At 43.0% G+C, this 24,639-nt stretch overlaps 1 protein-coding gene across 2 annotated transcripts; it reads right to left on the reverse strand.

Annotated features, from left to right (window-relative positions):
• Nucleotides 1-1,990: 1,990 nt before the first annotated feature.
• Nucleotides 1,991-24,277, reverse strand: LOC148650236 (hemagglutinin/amebocyte aggregation factor-like). Of its 2 annotated transcripts, none has more exons than XM_088603835.1 (5): nucleotides 24,155-24,277; nucleotides 23,414-23,492; nucleotides 22,170-22,358; nucleotides 21,387-21,539; nucleotides 1,991-2,151 (listed from the first exon to the last, which is right to left on the reverse strand). In XM_088603835.1, the coding sequence occupies exons 1-5, from the start codon at nucleotides 24,201-24,203 to the stop codon at nucleotides 2,106-2,108; spliced, it is 516 nt and encodes a 171-aa protein (XP_088459961.1). In that variant the 5' UTR covers nucleotides 24,204-24,277; the 3' UTR covers nucleotides 1,991-2,105. The 2 variants fall into 2 exon arrangements, with proteins under 2 accessions (XP_088459961.1, XP_088459960.1); XM_088603834.1 differs by lacking the exon at nucleotides 1,991-2,151 and adding an exon at nucleotides 16,797-16,980.
• Nucleotides 24,278-24,639: the final 362 nt, after the last annotated feature.

The raw sequence follows: 24,639 nt of genomic DNA on the forward strand, positions 1-24,639 counted from the left end.
GGCTGATAAAGAAAGCTGACAAGATAATTAAACAAACATGGTTTTCAAAGACCAACTTACTTATTTCCCAAATACTGTATTTTTAGCTGTTACAGTATACACCACATTGTACCATACATTGATAAATATAGATTATGTACCTGATAATCTGTGCACCAATCAGTATGTGTTGAAGTGTGATTTGTCTCTCTTTCACCATCATTTTTAAAGCAAGGGTTAGCATATTAATGTAGAACTGTGTTGATTTTCTTGCATCTTAATGTCAAATGATCTTGCTCAATGATAAGTCAATGTGTATGATTGCAATGTACAATGTGTATGATGATTGTATTAACAGCATTATAACATTGTTCATTTAATGTCCTATCAATCCTTCAATAAATGTCACATTTACAGTACCTTGCAAAAATATTCACTTCTTTCCAATGATCCATTTTGTTTAATTTAAAATGATGCATACAATTTCAAAAAAGAGATTGTTTTAACACTGAAAACATTTATGGGTGAAAGAAGTTGAATGCAAAAATATTTTGATTCAATAAGTATTCACCCTAAAGATGGGAGTCTTTTTGGATAAGACTCAATCAAATTTGAACACCTGGATGGTGCAATGGTTGCCCATTTTTATGTGTGAATTCACTCGGGCTCTGTCAGGTTGGTTGGGGTTCATTGATGGACAGTAACTTTATGTCTTGCCACAGATTTTCTATCAAGTCTGGACTTGACGGGGCAGCTCAAAGACATTCAGTTTCTTCTGGTTAAATCACTCCAGTGTACATTTTACCATGTGTTTTCAGTCATTCACCTGCTGATAGATTAATTTTGGTCCTTATTTTAGGTTTTAGCAGATCGAAGCAGGTTTTTTTCTATTCTTAGTCTGTACTTTGCTCCACCCATTTTTCCTCTTAGTCTTGACAAGCTTCACTTTTGTTTGCTAATGATGTTTGCTAACAGAGAAGCAAGACTTTAACATAATGCTGCCACCATGTAGATTGTAGGATTATTATTTATTGAGTGATGCACTATTCTGGGTTTGTGTCAGATGTAATTCTGACATCATTTAAACCTAAACTCTTTTTTCTTGTCTGACAACAAAATCTTTTGGCACAAGTCTACAGTTTCTCTCAATCCCTTTATTGAATTCTCCACGCAGGATTTGAGATGGTTCAATTTCAGTCCAATACAGGCCCAGTTTTGTGGAGGGACTAGGATATCGTTGATTCATAGTCATTTTCTCCCACGCCATTAATTTAATTCTGTAGGGATTTTAAAGTCTCCCTTGGCCTCAGGGTGGCATCTTTAACCAGATTCCTCCTCGCCCTGCTGCTCAGTTTGGAGGGACAACTTGCTCTAGGCAGTGTCTTTGTGATACATGTTTCTTTACGAACAACTTCACTATGCTCAAACGGATATTCAGTGACTTTAATTTTTTATAACCTTCTTCTGATCTGTACAACCTATTCCTGAGTTCTGAAAGCTCCTTGGTCTTCATGGTTGAACATTTTCTTGAATGAAGTTCATTACCTGACTGAATGACCTTAAACAGAGACATTTTTTATTCTGGAATCATGTGTACCACTATTACTGCCAACAAAATAATAGGATAGTAGTTAAAGTGATTTATCATGATCATTATTTAGCAGGGGTGACAGTGCTGCCTTGGGTTAAATTCTGGATCTGGGGTGCTATCTTTGTGAAGATTATGATTGTGAGTGTGCGTGTCAGTCTGCTCTGTAATGGACTGGCATCCTGTCCAGGGAATACCCTGCCTTGCACCAGTTGCTTGTCAGGAAGGGCTTCATCTCCCCTGCAGTCGTGAATTGGAAGTGTTTAGAAAATGGATGGATGGATTATTTAGCTGACCATGATCCACTAAATAATGATAATGATTTATCAGTCATTCATTAATTCTATTAATTTATTTTCCCATGTAAATTGTGCATAATCATTGTGTACAAAGTGATTAACAAGAAACTAAAACAGACAAGGCAAAAGTAGATAATTGTTTTAATAGTACATTTTGAATGTGGTTTACAGATTAAGCAGTTTATTATACTGAAAGCTTTGGTTGCTGTCCTTTGTCCCTCTTGTCAATCTCTGAGGAATTAGCAAGAGTGTCTCATGCAGATCTGATATTTCCAGCGACGGTCTCTTAACATAGAGAAAACAAGAAATTGTTAGCACAGGCTAATACAGGCAGCTTGTGCTGCACTGTTCTCCTGCAGTATTTCCCTATCTGAATGTTGAATATGATTTGTTTGTTTAAACTGGAATTCAATTTGGAAACAAAAAAGCCTAATGTGTTTTTAATAGAAAGAAAATAACAAAATTCTAAAATATATTTTTTAAAATAATGTATTCTTTAATTTCCATAAACTTTCCTATATTAAAAAAATGTCACCAACATGACTTTATTGAAGGAGCTCCAGTAGAACTGACAAATTTTAGTGTCATAGACACTAGTACAGTATTACAGGTAATAGAAGTCCAAGTAGGTAGCTGCATCAGCATGTGTAGTCTGCACAGGAACAAGTAAAGGTTTATTCCATTCTGAAAAGAGAAGATAAGAAACACAGCTTTTTGGCTGTGAGGCCTTCTTCAGACTTCTTCACACCTTTGCAGTCTATGCATGCTGACGCGGCTACCTACTTGAATGTCTTCAACCCACTGCTGTAACAATCTTGTAAAAAAAACCCTAAGAAAAATGCTGGGCTCCAGCCCACAGGGATTTACCTGTGCTGTAAGAACTAATGAGTGAATAAGGAGACTGGATTCTGGTGAAAGATTTCAGGAAAAAGAAATGGTGTTCACTCAGGTGGAGGGGGCCGTACCAAGGCTGCTGACCACTGCGACTGCTGTGAAAGTCACGGAAAGGGTGCCCTGAATTCATGCTTCCCACTGTAAAAAGGTCACAAACGAACTGAGCAAAGCGCAGGAGTGATGTCTCCACAAGGATAGATGGGGATCACATGCTTTGGACTGATGTGCACAGCCTTTTCCTTTTTATGTGGAAGCCTGTCACCACCCAGAAAGAGGAAGAATCTAAACGCGAAGCCTCTTTGTATACAAACTGGCTGAATGAAACTGATAATGAGGGGGATATGAGTAATTTGTGGTATAAACTTATAAATCATACTGTAAAGTTAAAGAAATTTAATGCATCTTGTTACTGTATGTATGTGCTTTAATGCTTCATTCTACAGCCTCACCCATTTCTCTCCTGGTTAGAATCACTGTTTGGGCCAGGGGGAATGTTTTTCTTTAAGTTACTAACACCGATTATAGTAGCTGTGATACTTGTCTTCCTGTTTTTATATTCCTGTATGACATATATTATTCCAATGCTTTGAAATATGGTAAGTATGGGAGCCTCCTGGGAGTCCATATGAAGGATCTAACTTTTAATCATTTTCAAGAATAAAAAGGAGGGAATTGAAGTGGAAATCTAATAAGTAAATTGATTCTTAAAATGTAGAGAGCTTTGCAAAAAATATATTGGTGCTTTTAGATAATATATTTCAAGGATGCAATTGCTGTGCTACAGTACATGCAGAATTTTAGAAAACAGTGCGTCAACAAAGTACACTGTTTAGGTTACTTTAGAAGACAATGTACCAAAACAATATATGCTGTCTGGGTCGTTAGAATTAGCTGAAAGTAACTGATAAGCTTTGAATAACAAATCTAGTGCTTCTTCTCTCGCTCCATGATGTAATCTGTTTTGTCTTAGGGAAAGGGGAAGTTTTAGAAGGGACAAAGCGCTGAGCTTTTTTACAGCGCAACGTCTTATAAAAACCCTGTACTGCTTGTAACAAATTGAGTCTCTGATTGCACTTTGCGAAGTGGCAGCAGGGCTCCCAATATTGCAATATTGAAATAAAGACCTTACTCAGGTGAGAACTCTCTCTTGTGGCTTCCTTGATAGTTATATTTCCATGACAATTAACACGTGTGGCGGCGCTTGTTATTATTTACCCGCTGCTGGTACTGGTTAGTTCTCTTATGAGTTAATCTCCGCTGGCTGGCAGTCGTGACACTAACCTCATCAGATCCCTCATCTCCAAGCTTAACCAATTCCTCACTGGAGATTAAGATAAAAAACTCAATCATCTTTTACAGAAAAAAAAGTCAACACAACCACTACCTCCACTAATCCTAATCTTGCTTTAACTATACCCTCAGACCTTTCCCTTTCACAGGATGAGCGATCTCTTCTCAGCAAAGGCCTCAGTTTTGTACCAGCTCCCAAGAAGCTGGACATCCCCTAAGCCCAAGTTGTCCTCAACTGCTCAGAGCACATTTAGCTGATGACTTCTCTTCACTGGCACCTGATAACACCCCAGTTATCAATTCCATTAACAAAATCAAGTCCCCCCTCCGGCCGTTTTCTGTCAGTATTTAATGAATCAATGTAACAGTCAAGCTCCCAAGACCATTTCCATACCTAGGAAACACAGGTCTAACCTCACCCAAGGAGAAATTCAGGTGCTTTAATCTCTCTGCAATAGAGAGAATCATTGTTATCAAACCAGTGGACAAAGGTGTCACAAAAAGACCTGTATATCAATGAAGCCTCCAGACGACTTACCAATACTTCTGCCTCTTCCACTGGATCCTACCACTAACTACCAAAAGGAAGTGTTATCCACCATTTTATTTTTGAACAGCAATAAGGAACTCCCCGAGGAGGCAAACCGTCTCATCATTGAACATCCTCGGGTATATCAATTTTACCTCCCCCCAAAATCCACGAACCCAACACCCCTGGATGCCCTATCATCTCTGCATGCACCTGTCCCACAACTCACATCTCAGCCTTTCTCTACAGCTTTATGAGACCTCTGGTTGAAGGGTTTCTTTAATATTTTAAGGACACCAACCATGCTCTCCAACTTTTCAATGATTTCCAGTTTAAGGACCCAGAATGTTTCATTTTGACCATAAACTGTCACAGCCCACACTCTAACTTGGAAACGCCGTTCTGTCCCTGTCACATTCCACACTCTCCCTCGCAAACGATATTACATTCCCGGAACCTCTGCTTCACAATCTCATCCCTGATTGAACCCATCCCATTCTCACATGCATCAGATTCCTCAAATTCTCACTCCCTAACCTATCATCCAATCACACCCCTTTCCTTTCAGTATTTAAACCCCCTTCGCACACCTTCCCACGCTCACTACTGAGAAGCCTTTCATAGTATTCTCCAGTGCGCGTTTCCAAACCTTTCGACTGATCTCCCGTTACGAATCTTCTGCTTCCGCCTCTTGACCTCGCCTTCTGGATTTTGACTTTGGATTGTTTTTTGGAAATCTCTCGTTACCGGACCCTCTGCCTCCCTTATCGACCCAGCCTTTGGATTTGTCTTTTTGATTGTCCCTTTGCTACTCTGCGTCCTGTGGGATTCCGGTCACGCATAAGGATCCTCCTATTCCACGTATAGGTTCCGTGACAGAATAGTGAGCCATATTAAAATGGATCCAGCGGACCAGAGTCAACTTTCTATTCTCCTCAAACACTCCCGGAACCTGGACCTGCTAACTACGGCAGTCCAGCAACTAGCTGACCACTTTGCACTTCCACCGCCTCCCCCAGCTGCAGCTCCTGCCCCTGCACCCCCGCTTCAAACACAAATTAATCTTCTATCCCCTCCCCTCCCGGAAAAATTTGATGGCGACTCCTCCAGGTGTCAGGGCTTTCTGACTCAATGTCAGATGGCTTTCCACATCCGCCCAGACTGCTTCCCCACCGATGGAGAAAGAATTGCTTTTATGGTATCTTGCCTCTCTGGACAAGCTCTGGAGTGGGCTGCACATCTCCTCTCTCGAAACGCTCCTGAGACTGCCAACTTCCACCTTTTTCAGACAGCTCTACAATCTGCCTTTGGGCAGTTGCACTCTCGCCACCTCATTGTTGCACGCCTCACTTCCTTTACTCAAGGATCTCGCTCTTTTCAGGACTACTCTTCCGAATTCCGTTTTCTGGCTGCTCAACTCGCTTGGGATCATAATGCCCTGATTCACTACCTCCGCCTCGGATTATCTGATGAACTCAAGGATCACGTGGTGCACCTGCCCCTGGACTTCCCATCACTTGACTCCTTCATTTCTCGAGTTTTTGAACTAGAGGTCAGGCTTCAACAGCGAAGATCGGACAATCGAACCCCTCCCACACCCTCCCAACTGCCTTCCTTCCATAGACTGACCTCTGAAGAGAGAGATTGCCGATTTCGTGAGGGGCGATGCCTTTACTGTGGTTCCCCTGATCACCTCCGAGCCGCCTGCCCCGGTCGCCCTCCTCGCTTCTATCCACCCGCTGTTATGGCCAGTGTCACTTCTTCCTCTCCCAGATCCGGACTCTTTCTCCCAGCCACCCTGTCATGGACTACTGGACAGACCTCTCTCTCTGCTTTTGTTGATTCGGGCTCCGAAGAGAACTTCCTAGACTCTGGACTCGCTTCGTCCTGGAATATTCCCCGGTTGCCAGTCACCCCGCCCATTCGGCTCCTCACTCTTGATGGCTCCCCCCTCTCCCCTGGTCTGGTGAAGTGGCAGACCCCTCCCCTTACTCTTCGCATCAGCGCCACCCACCAGGAAGTCATTCAGTTCTTTCTCATCCAATCCCCTTCTCACCCATTGGTTCTTGGTTTCCCTTGGTTACAGATTCACAACCCACACATCTCCTGGTCACAAAGGGAGCTCACAGCCTGGGGTTCCCATTGCCTTTCGCATTGTTGTCAGCTTCCTCAGAAAGTTTCCGTCTCCTGTATATCTCAAGATAACCTCCCCAATATTCCTTCCCAGTACTCGGATCTACACCGAGTACTGGTAAACAGAAGGCCCTATCCCTCCCGCCTCATCGCCCATCTGACTGTCCTATAGACCTAATTCCAGGGGTTTTACCCCCTAAGGGCCATGTCTATTCACTCTCCCACGAGGAGACTCAGGCTATGGAAGATTATATCCAGGGGTCCTTGGAATTTGGTTTCATCCGCCCCTCTTCCTCATCTGCCTGCGCCGGTTTCTTCTTTGTTAAAAAGAAAGACGGCTCTCTCAGACCCTGCATTGATTATCGCAGTCTGAACAACATAACTATCAAGAACAGTTATCCCCTTCCTCTGATTTCATCGGCTTTGGAATCACTCCGGGGCGCCACTATTTTTTCTAAATTGGATCTCCGCGGTGCTTATAATTTGATTCGCATTCGGGAAGGTGACGAATGGAAGACGGCATTCATTACTACCCACGGTCATTATGAATACCAAGTAATGCCGTTTGGACTGGTTAATGCTCCTGCTGTCTTTCAGGGGTCCATGAATGACATCTTTAGGGATATCTTGCACAAATATGCCCTGGTATACCTGGATGATATTCTAATCTTTTCCTGTAGTCCCCAGGAGCGTGTCTCTCATGTGCGCGAGGTTCTTCATCGTTTGATTCAGAACAAACTCTACGCCAAATTGGAAAAGTGTACTTTCCACGTTACCAGAATCCACTTCCTTGGCTACATCCTCTCACCCCTGGGCATTGAAATTGACCCTGCCAAGACTGAATCCATACAGAACTGGCCAACCCCCCAGATTTTAAAACAAATTCAACGCTTCCTGGGATTTTCCAGTTTTTACCGCCGTTTTATTAGGAATTTCAGCTCTGTCGTCTCCCCCATAACAGCCCTGACCCGAAAAGGTCCTGATCAAGGGAAATGGACTCCTGAGGCAGACCAAGCTTTCCTTCATCTCAAGAGACTGTTCACCACATCCCCCCTCCTCCGTCACCCAGACCCCAACCTTCCATTCATTCTCGAGGTGGATGCCTCAGCCAACGGAGTCGGTGCCATATTATCTCAACTTCATGGAGTGAAGGGTATCCTCCACCCCTGCGCCTTTTTCTTCAAAAAATTGTCCCAGGTCAAGACTAATTATGATGTTGGAGACCGAGAACTACTGGCTATCAAACTCGCCCTGGAGGAATGGAGACACTGGTTGGAGGGGGCCCTACACCCTTTTACTATTCTTACGGATCATAAAAATCTCTCTTACCTACAGACTGCCAAACGTTTGAACCCACGCCAGGCTCGCTGGTCACTTTTCTTTCTAGGTTCCATTTTTTCATTACTTACAGTGCCTTGCGAAAGTATTCGGCCCCCTTGAACTTTTCAACCTTTTGCCACATTTCAGGCTTCAAACATAAAGATATAAATTTTTTATTTTATGTGAAGAATCACCAACAAGTGGGACACAATTGTGAAGTGGAACGAAATCTATTGGATTTTTGAAACTTTTTTAACTAATAAAAAAATGAAAAGTGGGGCGTGCAAAATTATTCGGCCCCTTTACTTTCAGTGCAGCAAACTCACTCCAGAAGTTCAGCGAGGATCTCTGAATGATCCAATGTTGTCCTAAATGACTGATGGTGATAAATAGAATCCACCTGTGTGTAATCAAGTCTCTGTATAAATGCACCTGCTCTGTGATAGTCTCAAGGTTCTGTTGAAAGCGCAGAGAGCATCATGAAGACCAAGGAACACACCAGGCAGGTCCGTAATACTGTTGTGGAGAAGTTTAAAGCCGGATTTGGATACAAAAAGATTTCCCAAGCTTCAAACATCCCAAGGAGCACTGTGCAAGCGATCATCTTGAAATGGAAGGAGTATCAGACCACTGCAAATCTACCAAGACCTGGCCGTCCCTCTAAACTTTCAGCTCAGACAAGGAGAAGACTGATCAGAGATGCAGCCAAGAGGCCCATGACCACTCTGGATGAACTGCAGAGAACTACAGCTGAGGTGGGAGAGTCTGTCCATAGGACAACAATCAGTCTTACACTGCACAAATCTGGCCTTTATGGAAGAGTGGCAAGAAGAAAGCCATTTCTCAAAGATATCCATAAAAAGTCTCGTCTAAAGTTTGCCACAAGCCACCTGGGAGACACCCCAAACATGTGGAAGAAGGTGCTCTGGTCAGATGAAACCAAAATCGAACTTTTTGGCCACAATGCAAAACGATATGTTTGGCGTAAAAGCAACACAGCTCATCACCCTCAACACACCATCCCCACTGTCAAACATGGTGGTGGCAGCATCATGGTTTGGGCCTGCTTTTCTTCAGCAGGGACAGGGAAGATGGTTAAAATTGAGGGGAAGATGGATGCAGCCAAATACAGGACCATTCTGGATGAAAACCTGTCGGAGTCTGCAAAAGACCTGAAACTGGGACGGAGATTTATCTTCCAACAAGACAATGATCCCAAACATACAGCAAAATCTACAAAGGAATGGTTCACAAATAAACGTATCCAGGTGTTTGAATGGCCAAGTCAAAGTCCAGACCTGAATCCAATCGAGAATCTGTGGAAAGAGCTGAAAACTGCTGTTCACAAACGCTCTCCATCCAACCTCACTGAGCTCGAGCTGTTTTGCAAGGAAGAATGGGCAAGATTTTCAGTCTCTCGATGTGCAAAACTGATAGAGACATACCCCAAGCGACTTGCAGCTGTAATCGCAGCAAAAGGTGGCTCTACAAAGTATTAACGCAAGGGGGCCGAATAATTTTGCACGCCCCACTTTTCATTTTTTTATTAGTTAAAAAAGTTTCAAAAATCCAATAGATTTCGTTCCACTTCACAATTGTGTCCCACTTGTTGGTGATTCTTCACATAAAATAAAAAATTTATATCTTTATGTTTGAAGCCTGAAATGTGGCAAAAGGTTGAAAAGTTCAAGGGGGCCGAATACTTTCGCAAGGCACTGTATACACCGGGATCCAAGAACATAAAGGCTGACGCCCTATCTTGCCTCCATGATCCTCCTGGCTTTTTGGACCCTCCTGAACCTATTCTACCCCCTGAGAGATTTGTGGCTGCTATTAGATGGGACCTGGAGAACCAAATCAAACTTGCACTTCACAACCAAACCGTTTCCCCCCAATGTCCTCCAGACAGACTCTTTGTTCCTGATACCATACGCTCCACTGTTCTTCGCTGGGGTCATGACTCACTATTTGCAGGTCACCCCGGTGTCAAACGTACCTTGGAATTAATCTCTAGACATTTCTGGTGGCCTTCTATGAGGACTGATGTTACTGGGTACGTGCAGACCTGTCCCATCTGTGCCATGTCCAAATCCTCCCGTCTTAAGAAGCCCAGTTTACTCCAACCACTCCCAACCCCTAGAAGACCTTGGTCCCACATCTCAGTGGACTTTCTTACGGATCTTCCTGAGAGTCAAGGCAAAACTACCATTATGGTCGTGGTAGATAGATTCTCGAAGTCGGCTCATTTCATTCCTCTTCCTGCCCTTCCATCTGCCCAAGACATGGCTGACCTCTTCATTCTTCATGTCTTCAGACTTCACGGCATTCCTGCGGATATCGTATCAGATCGAGGACCTCAATTCATTTCAAGATTCTGGAGAACTTTTTGCAAATCTCTTCGGACTTCCACATCTCTCACATCTGGCTATCATCCTGAATCCAATGGACTGACGGAAAGAACCAACCAGGACCTTCTTACTTACCTTCGATCTTACGTCTCTGCTTCTCAAGATGACTGGATCTCTCTCCTCCCCTGGGCTGAATATGCCCATAACTCTCTCTCTTCCTCCACCACTGGGATGTCCCCCTTCTATTGCTCTCTAGGATACCAACCCTCTCTTCTCCCGGACTCTATCCCTGATTCAGATATTTCCTGCCTCCAGACGCGCCTCACTTTCCTCAGGAGAATTTGGAGACAAGCCAGATCCGCCCTCCTGAAGACCTCCTTGCGGCAGAAGACCACCGCTGACCGTCATCGACGACCTGTGCCCAGACTACGACGAGGACAGTTTATCTGGCTGTCTACTAGAAACTTACCCCTTAGACAGCCTTCACATAAGTTGGGACCCCGTTATATTGGACCTTTTCGCATCCTCTCCCAGTTCACCCCTGTAACCTATCGTCTTGCTCTTCCTCCAACTCTCAGGGTGCACCCCTCCTTCCATGTCTCTCTCCTGAAACCCTACCACAGATTCCCCCTCTCCCGGCCTCGGCCACCTCCACCCCCACCACTACTCATTGACGGTCTACCTTCCTACATGGTCAATAAGATCTTGGATGCCCGCTGGTTCTGAGGCCGCCGACAATTTCTAGTCAACTGGGAGGGCTATGGTCCTGAGGAACGTTCCTGGGTCTTTGAGAAAGATATTTTGGATCGCAGCCTCATCGATGACTTTGTTCGTACTCGCTCTCTGGGGTCGTCAGGAGCCGACCCTAAAGGGGGGGGTACTGTCACGGCCCACACTCTAACTCGGAAACGCCGTTCTGTCCCTGTCACATTCCACACTCGGATCATTGAACATCCTCGGGTATATCAATTTTACCTCCCCCAAAATCCACGAACCCAACACCCCTGGATGCCCTATCATCTCTGCATGCACCTGTCCCACAACTCACATCTCAGCCTTTCTCTACAGCTTTATGAGACCTCTGGTTGAAGGGTTTCTTTAATATTTTAAGGACACCAACCATGCTCTCCAACTTTTCAATGATTTCCAGTTTAAGGACCCAGAATGTTTCATTTTGACCATAAACTGTCACAGCCCACACTCTAACTCGGAAACGCCGTTCTGTCCCTGTCACATTCCACACTCTCCCTCGCAAACGATATTACATTCCCGGAACCTCTGCTTCACAATCTCATCCCTGATTGAACCCATCCCATTCTCACATGCATCAGATTCCTCAAATTCTCACTCCCTAACCTATCATCCAATCACACCCCTTTCCTTTCAGTATTTAAACCCCCTTCGCACACCTTCCCACGCTCACTACTGAGAAGCCTTTCATAGTATTCTCCAGTGCGCGTTTCCAAACCTTTCGACTGATCTCCCGTTACGAATCTTCTGCTTCCGCCTCTTGACCTCGCCTTCTGGATTTTGACTTTGGATTGTTTTTTGGAAATCTCTCGTTACCGGACCCTCTGCCTCCCTTATCGACCCAGCCTTTGGATTTGTCTTTTTGATTGTCCCTTTGCTACTCTGCGTCCTGTGGGATTCCGGTCACGCATAAGGATCCTCCTATTCCACGTATAGGTTCCGTGACAGAATAGTGAGCCATATTAAAATGGATCCAGCGGACCAGAGTCAACTTTCTATTCTCCTCAAACACTCCCGGAACCTGGACCTGCTAACTACGGCAGTCCAGCAACTAGCTGACCACTTTGCACTTCCACCGCCTCCCCCAGCTGCAGCTCCTGCCCCTGCACCCCCGCTTCAAACACAAATTAATCTTCTATCCCCTCCCCTCCCGGAAAAATTTGATGGCGACTCCTCCAGGTGTCAGGGCTTTCTGACTCAATGTCAGATGGCTTTCCACATCCGCCCAGACTGCTTCCCCACCGATGGAGAAAGAATTGCTTTTATGGTATCTTGCCTCTCTGGACAAGCTCTGGAGTGGGCTGCACATCTCCTCTCTCGAAACGCTCCTGAGACTGCCAACTTCCACCTTTTTCAGACAGCTCTACAATCTGCCTTTGGGCAGTTGCACTCTCGCCACCTCATTGTTGCACGCCTCACTTCCTTTACTCAAGGATCTCGCTCTTTTCAGGACTACTCTTCCGAATTCCGTTTTCTGGCTGCTCAACTCGCTTGGGATCATAATGCCCTGATTCACTACCTCCGCCTCGGATTATCTGATGAACTCAAGGATCACGTGGTGCACCTGCCCCTGGACTTCCCATCACTTGACTCCTTCATTTCTCGAGTTTTTGAACTAGAGGTCAGGCTTCAACAGCGAAGATCGGACAATCGAACCCCTCCCACACCCTCCCAACTGCCTTCCTTCCATAGACTGACCTCTGAAGAGAGAGATTGCCGATTTCGTGAGGGGCGATGCCTTTACTGTGGTTCCCCTGATCACCTCCGAGCCGCCTGCCCCGGTCGCCCTCCTCGCTTCTATCCACCCGCTGTTATGGCCAGTGTCACTTCTTCCTCTCCCAGATCCGGACTCTTTCTCCCAGCCACCCTGTCATGGACTACTGGACAGACCTCTCTCTCTGCTTTTGTTGATTCGGGCTCCGAAGAGAACTTCCTAGACTCTGGACTCGCTTCGTCCTGGAATATTCCCCGGTTGCCAGTCACCCCGCCCATTCGGCTCCTCACTCTTGATGGCTCCCCCCTCTCCCCTGGTCTGGTGAAGTGGCAGACCCCTCCCCTTACTCTTCGCATCAGCGCCACCCACCAGGAAGTCATTCAGTTCTTTCTCATCCAATCCCCTTCTCACCCATTGGTTCTTGGTTTCCCTTGGTTACAGATTCACAACCCACACATCTCCTGGTCACAAAGGGAGCTCACAGCCTGGGGTTCCCATTGCCTTTCGCATTGTTGTCAGCTTCCTCAGAAAGTTTCCGTCTCCTGTATATCTCAAGATAACCTCCCCAATATTCCTTCCCAGTACTCGGATCTACACCGAGTACTGGTAAACAGAAGGCCCTATCCCTCCCGCCTCATCGCCCATCTGACTGTCCTATAGACCTAATTCCAGGGGTTTTACCCCCTAAGGGCCATGTCTATTCACTCTCCCACGAGGAGACTCAGGCTATGGAAGATTATATCCAGGGGTCCTTGGAATTTGGTTTCATCCGCCCCTCTTCCTCATCTGCCTGCGCCGGTTTCTTCTTTGTTAAAAAGAAAGACGGCTCTCTCAGACCCTGCATTGATTATCGCAGTCTGAACAACATAACTATCAAGAACAGTTATCCCCTTCCTCTGATTTCATCGGCTTTGGAATCACTCCGGGGCGCCACTATTTTTTCTAAATTGGATCTCCGCGGTGCTTATAATTTGATTCGCATTCGGGAAGGTGACGAATGGAAGACGGCATTCATTACTACCCACGGTCATTATGAATACCAAGTAATGCCGTTTGGACTGGTTAATGCTCCTGCTGTCTTTCAGGGGTCCATGAATGACATCTTTAGGGATATCTTGCACAAATATGCCCTGGTATACCTGGATGATATTCTAATCTTTTCCTGTAGTCCCCAGGAGCGTGTCTCTCATGTGCGCGAGGTTCTTCATCGTTTGATTCAGAACAAACTCTACGCCAAATTGGAAAAGTGTACTTTCCACGTTACCAGAATCCACTTCCTTGGCTACATCCTCTCACCCCTGGGCATTGAAATTGACCCTGCCAAGACTGAATCCATACAGAACTGGCCAACCCCCCAGATTTTAAAACAAATTCAACGCTTCCTGGGATTTTCCAGTTTTTACCGCCGTTTTATTAGGAATTTCAGCTCTGTCGTCTCCCCCATAACAGCCCTGACCCGAAAAGGTCCTGATCAAGGGAAATGGACTCCTGAGGCAGACCAAGCTTTCCTTCATCTCAAGAGACTGTTCACCACATCCCCCCTCCTCCGTCACCCAGACCCCAACCTTCCATTCATTCTCGAGGTGGATGCCTCAGCCAACGGAGTCGGTGCCATATTATCTCAACTTCATGGAGTGAAGGGTATCCTCCACCCCTGCGCCTTTTTCTTCAAAAAATTGTCCCAGGTCAAGACTAATTATGATGTTGGAGACCGAGAACTACTGGCTATCAAACTCGCCCTGGAGGAATGGAGACACTGGTTGGAGGGGGCCCTACACCCTTTTACTATTCTTACGGATCATAAAAATCTCTCTTACCTACAGACTGCCAAACGTTTGAACCCACGCCAGGCTCGCTGGTCACTTTTCTTTCTAGGTTCCATTTTTTCATTACTTACAGTGCCTTGCGAAAGTATTCGGCCCCCTTGAACTTTTCAACCTTTTGCCACATTTCAGGCTTCAAACATAAAGATATAAATTTTTTATTTTATGTGAAGAATCACCAACAAGTGGGACACAATTGTGAAGTGGAACGAAATCTATTGGATTTTTGAAACTTTTTTAACTAATAAAAAAATGAAAAGTGGGGCGTGCAAAATTATTCGGCCCCTTTACTTTCAGTGCAGCAAACTCACTCCAGAAGTTCAGCGAGGATCTCTGAATGATCCAATGTTGTCCTAAATGACTGATGGTGATAAATAGAATCCACCTGTGTGTAATCAAGTCTCTGTATAAATGCACCTGCTCTGTGATAGTCTCAAGGTTCTGTTGAAAGCGCAGAGAGCATCATGAAGACCAAGGAACACACCAGGCAGGTCCGTAATACTGTTGTGGAGAAGTTTAAAGCCGGATTTGGATACAAAAAGATTTCCCAAGCTTCAAACATCCCAAGGAGCACTGTGCAAGCGATCATCTTGAAATGGAAGGAGTATCAGACCACTGCAAATCTACCAAGACCTGGCCGTCCCTCTAAACTTTCAGCTCAGACAAGGAGAAGACTGATCAGAGATGCAGCCAAGAGGCCCATGACCACTCTGGATGAACTGCAGAGAACTACAGCTGAGGTGGGAGAGTCTGTCCATAGGACAACAATCAGTCTTACACTGCACAAATCTGGCCTTTATGGAAGAGTGGCAAGAAGAAAGCCATTTCTCAAAGATATCCATAAAAAGTCTCGTCTAAAGTTTGCCACAAGCCACCTGGGAGACACCCCAAACATGTGGAAGAAGGTGCTCTGGTCAGATGAAACCAAAATCGAACTTTTTGGCCACAATGCAAAACGATATGTTTGGCGTAAAAGCAACACAGCTCATCACCCTCAACACACCATCCCCACTGTCAAACATGGTGGTGGCAGCATCATGGTTTGGGCCTGCTTTTCTTCAGCAGGGACAGGGAAGATGGTTAAAATTGAGGGGAAGATGGATGCAGCCAAATACAGGACCATTCTGGATGAAAACCTGTCGGAGTCTGCAAAAGACCTGAAACTGGGACGGAGATTTATCTTCCAACAAGACAATGATCCCAAACATACAGCAAAATCTACAAAGGAATGGTTCACAAATAAACGTATCCAGGTGTTTGAATGGCCAAGTCAAAGTCCAGACCTGAATCCAATCGAGAATCTGTGGAAAGAGCTGAAAACTGCTGTTCACAAACGCTCTCCATCCAACCTCACTGAGCTCGAGCTGTTTTGCAAGGAAGAATGGGCAAGATTTTCAGTCTCTCGATGTGCAAAACTGATAGAGACATACCCCAAGCGACTTGCAGCTGTAATCGCAGCAAAAGGTGGCTCTACAAAGTATTAACGCAAGGGGGCCGAATAATTTTGCACGCCCCACTTTTCATTTTTTTATTAGTTAAAAAAGTTTCAAAAATCCAATAGATTTCGTTCCACTTCACAATTGTGTCCCACTTGTTGGTGATTCTTCACATAAAATAAAAAATTTATATCTTTATGTTTGAAGCCTGAAATGTGGCAAAAGGTTGAAAAGTTCAAGGGGGCCGAATACTTTCGCAAGGCACTGTATACACCGGGATCCAAGAACATAAAGGCTGACGCCCTATCTTGCCTCCATGATCCTCCTGGCTTTTTGGACCCTCCTGAACCTATTCTACCCCCTGAGAGATTTGTGGCTGCTATTAGATGGGACCTGGAGAACCAAATCAAACTTGCACTTCACAACCAAACCGTTTCCCCCCAATGTCCTCCAGACAGACTCTTTGTTCCTGATACCATACGCTCCACTGTTCTTCGCTGGGGTCATGACTCACTATTTGCAGGTCACCCCGGTGTCAAACGTACCTTGGAATTAATCTCTAGACATTTCTGGTGGCCTTCTATGAGGACTGATGTTACTGGGTACGTGCAGACCTGTCCCATCTGTGCCATGTCCAAATCCTCCCGTCTTAAGAAGCCCAGTTTACTCCAACCACTCCCAACCCCTAGAAGACCTTGGTCCCACATCTCAGTGGACTTTCTTACGGATCTTCCTGAGAGTCAAGGCAAAACTACCATTATGGTCGTGGTAGATAGATTCTCGAAGTCGGCTCATTTCATTCCTCTTCCTGCCCTTCCATCTGCCCAAGACATGGCTGACCTCTTCATTCTTCATGTCTTCAGACTTCACGGCATTCCTGCGGATATCGTATCAGATCGAGGACCTCAATTCATTTCAAGATTCTGGAGAACTTTTTGCAAATCTCTTCGGACTTCCACATCTCTCACATCTGGCTATCATCCTGAATCCAATGGACTGACGGAAAGAACCAACCAGGACCTTCTTACTTACCTTCGATCTTACGTCTCTGCTTCTCAAGATGACTGGATCTCTCTCCTCCCCTGGGCTGAATATGCCCATAACTCTCTCTCTTCCTCCACCACTGGGATGTCCCCCTTCTATTGCTCTCTAGGATACCAACCCTCTCTTCTCCCGGACTCTATCCCTGATTCAGATATTTCCTGCCTCCAGACGCGCCTCACTTTCCTCAGGAGAATTTGGAGACAAGCCAGATCCGCCCTCCTGAAGACCTCCTTGCGGCAGAAGACCACCGCTGACCGTCATCGACGACCTGTGCCCAGACTACGACGAGGACAGTTTATCTGGCTGTCTACTAGAAACTTACCCCTTAGACAGCCTTCACATAAGTTGGGACCCCGTTATATTGGACCTTTTCGCATCCTCTCCCAGTTCACCCCTGTAACCTATCGTCTTGCTCTTCCTCCAACTCTCAGGGTGCACCCCTCCTTCCATGTCTCTCTCCTGAAACCCTACCACAGATTCCCCCTCTCCCGGCCTCGGCCACCTCCACCCCCACCACTACTCATTGACGGTCTACCTTCCTACATGGTCAATAAGATCTTGGATGCCCGCTGGTTCTGAGGCCGCCGACAATTTCTAGTCAACTGGGAGGGCTATGGTCCTGAGGAACGTTCCTGGGTCTTTGAGAAAGATATTTTGGATCGCAGCCTCATCGATGACTTTGTTCGTACTCGCTCTCTGGGGTCGTCAGGAGCCGACCCTAAAGGGGGGGGTACTGTCACGGCCCACACTCTAACTCGGAAACGCCGTTCTGTCCCTGTCACATTCCACACTCGGATCATTGAACATCCTCGGGTATATCAATTTTACCTCCCCCAAAATCCACGAACCCAACACCCCTGGATGCCCTATCATCTCTGCATGCACCTGTCCCACAACTCACATCTCAGCCTTTCTCTACAGCTTTATGAGACCTCTGGTTGAAGGGTTTCTTTAATATTTTAAGGACACCAACCATGCTCTCCAACTTTTCAATGATTTCCAGTTTAAGGACCCAGAATGTTTCATTTTGACCATAAACTGTCACAGCCCACACTCTAACTCGGAAACGCCGTTCTGTCCCTGTCACATTCCACACTCTCCCTCGCAAACGATATTACATTCCCGGAACCTCTGCTTCACAATCTCATCCCTGATTGAACCCATCCCATTCTCACATGCATCAGATTCCTCAAATTCTCACTCCCTAACCTATCATCCAATCACACCCCTTTCCTTTCAGTATTTAAACCCCCTTCGCACACCTTCCCACGCTCACTACTGAGAAGCCTTTCATAGTATTCTCCAGTGCGCGTTTCCAAACCTTTCGACTGATCTCCCGTTACGAATCTTCTGCTTCCGCCTCTTGACCTCGCCTTCTGGATTTTGACTTTGGATTGTTTTTTGGATATCTCTCGTTAACGGACCCTCTACCTCCCTTATCGACCCAGCCTTTGGATTTTATCTTTTGGATTGTCCCTTTGCTACTCTGCGTCCTGTGGGATTCCCGTCACGCATAAGGATCCTCCTATTCCACGTATAGGTTCCGTGACATAAACATCACATCCCTATACATGTAATTCCCAACAATGATGGTTTACCTTCATGCACACACTAGGCAAACGCACAGTGTTTGATCCACCCACCCACATTCTTTTACATCTTGTGGAATTGCCTTCTCATTCAATGACCTTTTTTAGCAGCAGGTTAGCGGAGCTGCTATGGGCACCAGGATGGGACCCAGCTATGCTAATATTTTTGTCAGCTGGGTAGAAGAATGCTTCTTGGCTTCCAACACTGGCTTTGTCCCAGACTTCTACAAGTAATACATTGATGACTGCGTCGGTGCTGCCACATGCTTTAATGACCAACTAGAGCTTTTCTTGCATCACTTCACCAACTTCCACTCGTCCCTCAAATAAACAGTTATAACATTAGGATAAAGATGCATAAATGTACAGATAAGGAGTAGGTATAAAAACATTTCAGATGTCTTAAATAACTCTTTGAGCATGGTGAAGTTGATCATTAAGAAGTGGAACACACCAAGACACTTCCTAGATTAGGCTGTCCTTCCAAACTGAACAGCAGGGCAAGGAAGAAACTAATTAGAGATATCACCAAGAAGTCAACAGAGTTACACAGTTCAGTGTCTAAAATGGGAGAAAATATCCATGGGACAACCATATTCTTATCATTCCACAAAGAGCTTCTATGGAACTGAGCAAAAAGCACCAAAATGACACTGCAAACATGTGGCAAAAGGTTTTGTTGTCAGAGTAGACAAAATTGCAAGAATTTGGTTTATATAAAAAGTGTTACATCTGATGTAAACTCAGCATAATGCATTATTCTGTCATCACCATTCTTTCTGTGAAACATGATGGTGACAGCATTATGCCATATATGTTATATACTGTATACAATATATATAGTGTTATATATTATTACATTATATAACCCTAATGGGAATCTATGCATAAGACTTCTTTCCACATGCTCCCAGAAAGGGATCCACAAGCAATTAGAGAGTTTCAGCAAATTTGCCAAGTGAGCAGAAATTGCACCGAACAAATGCACAGAGTTGGTAAAGATTCATGAAGAAAGACTTGTGGCAATGTTGTAACTAATAATTAAGAATCAGTATCTGTGAAATAATAATGGAATGCTTACTGTAGTTTACCAAGCACAATCAAGTGGTTAGAATCAGGTGGTAAAATAAAAAGGATAAATAAGGATTGAGTTTGAGTAGAACTGTCTTATATAATGATGAGAAACTTTGAGGAGAGACCAAACTAAATTTGGTAGAATATGCCATGATCAAGAGAGATTTGAGATTCTTCAGATTTCAGAGAAAAAAAGTAGTTTATTCTCAGCAGTGTGGAAAGAGTTACCACACCATTTCTAAACATTTTGGCTCCAACCAACCACTGTCAGAAAGATAGTCTTCAAATAGAAAATATTCAAGACTATGGTAAAAAAAAAGCAACCTGGACAATCTCATCCATGTATATATACTTTCTCGAGGTCTGCATAATGGTGCAATGGTTAGAATTGCTGTCTCACAGCAGTGGGGCCCTGGGTTCAATTCCTGGGATGCTATCTGCGTGATGTTTGTGTGTGATGTTCTCCCTATGTTCATGTGGATTTTCTCTGGGAGCTCCAGTTTCCTCCCACGTCCAAAAACATACTGGTAGGTTAACTGGAATCTGGGAAAATTGGCCCTAGTGAGAATAATTGCTTTTCTGTGTTTGTGTCTATGTGTTTACACTCATTAAGGTGTGCCCTGCCTTGTGCCAGGTGCCTGTTGTTTGCTGAGGTCGCTTGGCTCTGACTCCCTAGTCACCTTGAATAAAATGAAGAAGGTAGAAAATGGACAGATATGTTTCTGAATCTTTTGACGTATTTTTTCAACAACTGTGATCAACATATTCAATGCAAATTGTTCCTGTGCCTTTTATCATAAATGTATCAGCTTTTTATTTCATGTGTCATAAATATGCTGTATAAAATTCACTAAAGCATATGAAACATAAACAACACCTATTGTTAGCAATTTACCTACTGTACCACTATACCTATTGCTCTACCTCTATAGGGCTCCACTGATATTCATGCCTTTTAGACGTGTTTAAATGTATGTTGTACAAACATTATTTCTGTTACATTACATGTATTATTGTTATATTATTTTTACATTTTACTGAGATTTCTTACATATTGTTTTTCATTTTAGTGTACATTACTACACAGTAATTGTTTTTAATGCATAATGTAAAATAAGTATTGCGTTATGCACATTCTTTAATTCAAACAATGTCAAACGACGATGCAGTCCCAGTAAAGTATATGTAATTTAACAATATTTAACATTAAATGTATTTTACTCATTCATACTTTCATTTCTTCTTTAAGCTATTTTTAAGAATAAACCAAAAATTTGTTTTATGGACTAGCTACTTCTTTACTGGACTTTGTCCATTGTTGCAGAGTTACTGGTGCAGCTGCACTCATTCTTTACCCTCTTGAATTCCTCAACAGGTCTCATTGGCACCCCCCAGCACCCCCTCATACACATTTACCTGATAATGGCATAAAGAGAGTACTAATTATATTTTGGTAATATTGCTGAAATTTCATTGTGCCTCTTGAACTATCTGGAAATAGAAAACAACGAGAATGCAACAATCTGCTTTTAGTTTTTCAATTTGCTTTTGAAATGAAATGAAAAAATGAACTTACTCGCGGTGGTTGTCATGGTAGCTGGAAGCACCGACGAGGTAGTAAGAACTCGGAACAGTCCAAGACATAGGCTCATCAAAGCCATTGACATAGTCAGTCCACTTGCAGTTAGAATAGCAGATCTTACTATCACTGCAACAGTAGAACTTCCACCTAAAATGAACAAAACATTAAAGTTCAGGCCATCAAAATGGAAATATGTTTATTTAAAAATGCAGTAATGGTTACATTGATAAATCAATTAAGCATTTTATTATGAGAACAGTGATAATTAAGTTCTTGGCAAAGAACAGGGAAACAACTAATGGGAACACAGGACGGGACTTGACTAACAAAAGAGAGTCGTGGATCTGCTTAAGGATAAATGATTGTACAGCCATATACAGTATATTAGATTTATTCATATTTAAAAATCCCAAATACAAATTGCTTGACTATATACAGTAGCAAAAATAACATGTAAAATAAACCAGTTACTGTAATTCATTATTAAATGAGTGGTCAGAGTATTTAGGAAAGGAAAATCAAATATTTTACAATAAAAGAACCCTTTACTCTTTCATTGATTAAGCTTTGAGACAGATACCTTTGCATTTTCATCTGAAACACTATGATCAGTCGCCTTATTCACACTTATTAGGTACGCATGGAAGATAATACTGAGCCAAACACTGCTGATTACCCTGCTGATGGGATTTATTTCAGTGAAATGTTTAGATTTTCTTTTAAAAGCAATATTTCTCTTAACATAAGTTGTAAACAAAATAAAAAAAATAAAATTACCTTCGATCCTCACGTTTGTTGTCATGATAACTGTACATGCCAGAAATGGCTGAATTTGGCGGACAGGTAAATTCAAATTGCTGATCAAAATCATTCACATAGCCTGACCAAGAGCATAATGGAATGTTTTCAAAGGTGCGTTTGCAGCTGAAACTCCATAAACGATCCTCATATTTATTATGATGAGTACTAGAAAGGATAAAAAATAAAAGTCAAAGCTTTTCACTCTACAAAAAACATTCACTATTTTTTGGCTTTCTTGTGAAGCTTTAAAGGTGCAAGAGAATACACATTATATATACAGTACTGTAATATTAACGTAGTATGATCCGAGAAACAAATCTGGTTGTTTCTGTTATTGTAAATGTTTTAAAATGCCCCCAGAGTTTAAGCAGTAATTCTAAAATGCAAAGAAAATACACAAATTTCCAAGATACCTTACTTTCCTAATATAAGGATAACATAAGGAAAGGTTCGGCTATTCTCTGCAACAACACAATGAGCAATGTGTTGGACACACCCCACCTGACCTGAAGCATCATACTCTATAACCTGTCGGGGACAGTATCTCAGCACAACACATGCCTAGTCATTCATTATTCCTGAATTGTAATTTTGGCCTCTATCCCACCTGGTTATAACATGCTAACCAGTACTGCTTGCATTTTCTTTCAAAGAAAAAAAACTGTGAAACAAAGATTTAAAACAGAACCAGAAATTCTGAAAGAACCTGAATTCCTCAATAGAATTATTCTTGGAATTCTGTTCCTTTTCTAAAATATAATACATGGATTTATGTACAGATAAGGGACAAGGATATGGTGAAAACATTTTCTTAAGAATAAGAACATAAGACAAGTTAGAAACAAGAGGAGGCCATCCATCGCAGCTAGCCTGGTTTGGTTGAAGCTAAATTGTGTATTGGTTTCCTCTGTAGCACAGAGTAGCTTGTTCAATACATCCCCAATCCTTTGGGTAAAGAAGTTCATCCTGTCCTCAGATTTAACTGAACCACTGCATAGTATCCAGTGTGTCTTCAAGAAAGAATTTCAAGAAGGATACTTTGCTTGTTTTTATCAACACCTTTGCAATAGAGTATACATTGATTTGGCAGAAAACAAATTCAAATATGGGTCTATATATATATATAATGGCATTCAGATGTTTTATTTGTTGATATACAAAATGACAGGCTGCGGATAGCCTAGGTTATAATAAAGATCATAGCAACATCAACATCTCACCTGCTTATGTAATAAATAGACTCGTATGATGGACAAGTAAAATGCAAAGGTTGGTCATACTCATTTTCCCACCGTGGTTCTGAAAAAAAAAACAGTGATCCACGTCCTCCTGAAAGCTGACGTTTTAGCCCAGTTTTAAGTCTTTAGCACTATACTGGAGTAGCTTAATAATATTAAAGTGAATGTTCTTGAGTGGCAAATCAAGGTCCTGACTTGAACATGATCAAGCAAGAATTTAAAATTTAAAAGGGAAGAATTTAAAATGATTGTCCTCAAGCAATCTCCAGGCAATTTGATAGAGCTAAATTACAGCTCCCAAGAAGAATGGGCAAAAATTGCTCCACTTCAGCGTGCAAAACTTGTAGAGGCTGTAATTGCTTCCACCAAATTTTGAGTTCACAGGTTATAATGCTTAAATAATCAACATATTCAATCTTTCTTTAGATTTTTGGTATTTACTGTTACCTATCTTACCCTTAGAGCTATTCAGTTTGAGCACTCAGCTTTTGACTAAAATATTAGGTTTCATAATGTTTATGCATCATTTTGTAATTTCACTAAATGGAGTTCCATAGGAACGATCTGAATATTTTTGCCAGACACATACATTTACCAGACTTCAAATTCACTGTACATTTTGCTAGGTTATTAATGCAGTCCTTTCGCAATCTGATAGAAAAGCAAAATAGTTAAGCAGTTGTAGAACAAAAAAAATAATGTTATAAAGATGACTAAACTCACCCTGTGCACTGACAACCAGAGTTAAAACAAAGAGAATAATTTTCTTCATAACTGATTCAGAAATGAGCAAGGTCTGCAAATCCTGGTTCCCTACAGCTGGTTTTCCCAACAGTTTATATACTGTTCAGTGTTTCTGGAGCTCATGCAAGGGCAATCATTTCAAGGCCACTTTGATGTAACAATTTGCATACATGGGTAAAACATATATTTAAACAGATGTGCTTAAAAACGATAATTTTCTAAAAACATACTAAGTAGTAAAGCACAAAGTAAATTGCTTTCATTCAGGTTTTGAATTTTGTACTACAAATATATCTCCATCTCACACAAAAGTCACAAAAAGTTCTGCCAAATGGGAGTAAATATATGTTCATTTATTTCTGCATTTAAAAAAGGTTTTATGGCACACATTACCAATTAAAATAACTATTATTTAATTTAAAATCCAAGGGACCAAGACCATAATAAGCCCAATCAGAGATCTA

The sequence above is a fragment of the Lepisosteus platostomus genome, chromosome 13 (genome assembly GCF_059453375.1).
Source record: "Lepisosteus platostomus isolate fLepPlt1 chromosome 13, fLepPlt1.hap1, whole genome shotgun sequence".
Lineage (NCBI taxonomy): Eukaryota > Metazoa > Chordata > Actinopteri > Semionotiformes > Lepisosteidae > Lepisosteus > Lepisosteus platostomus.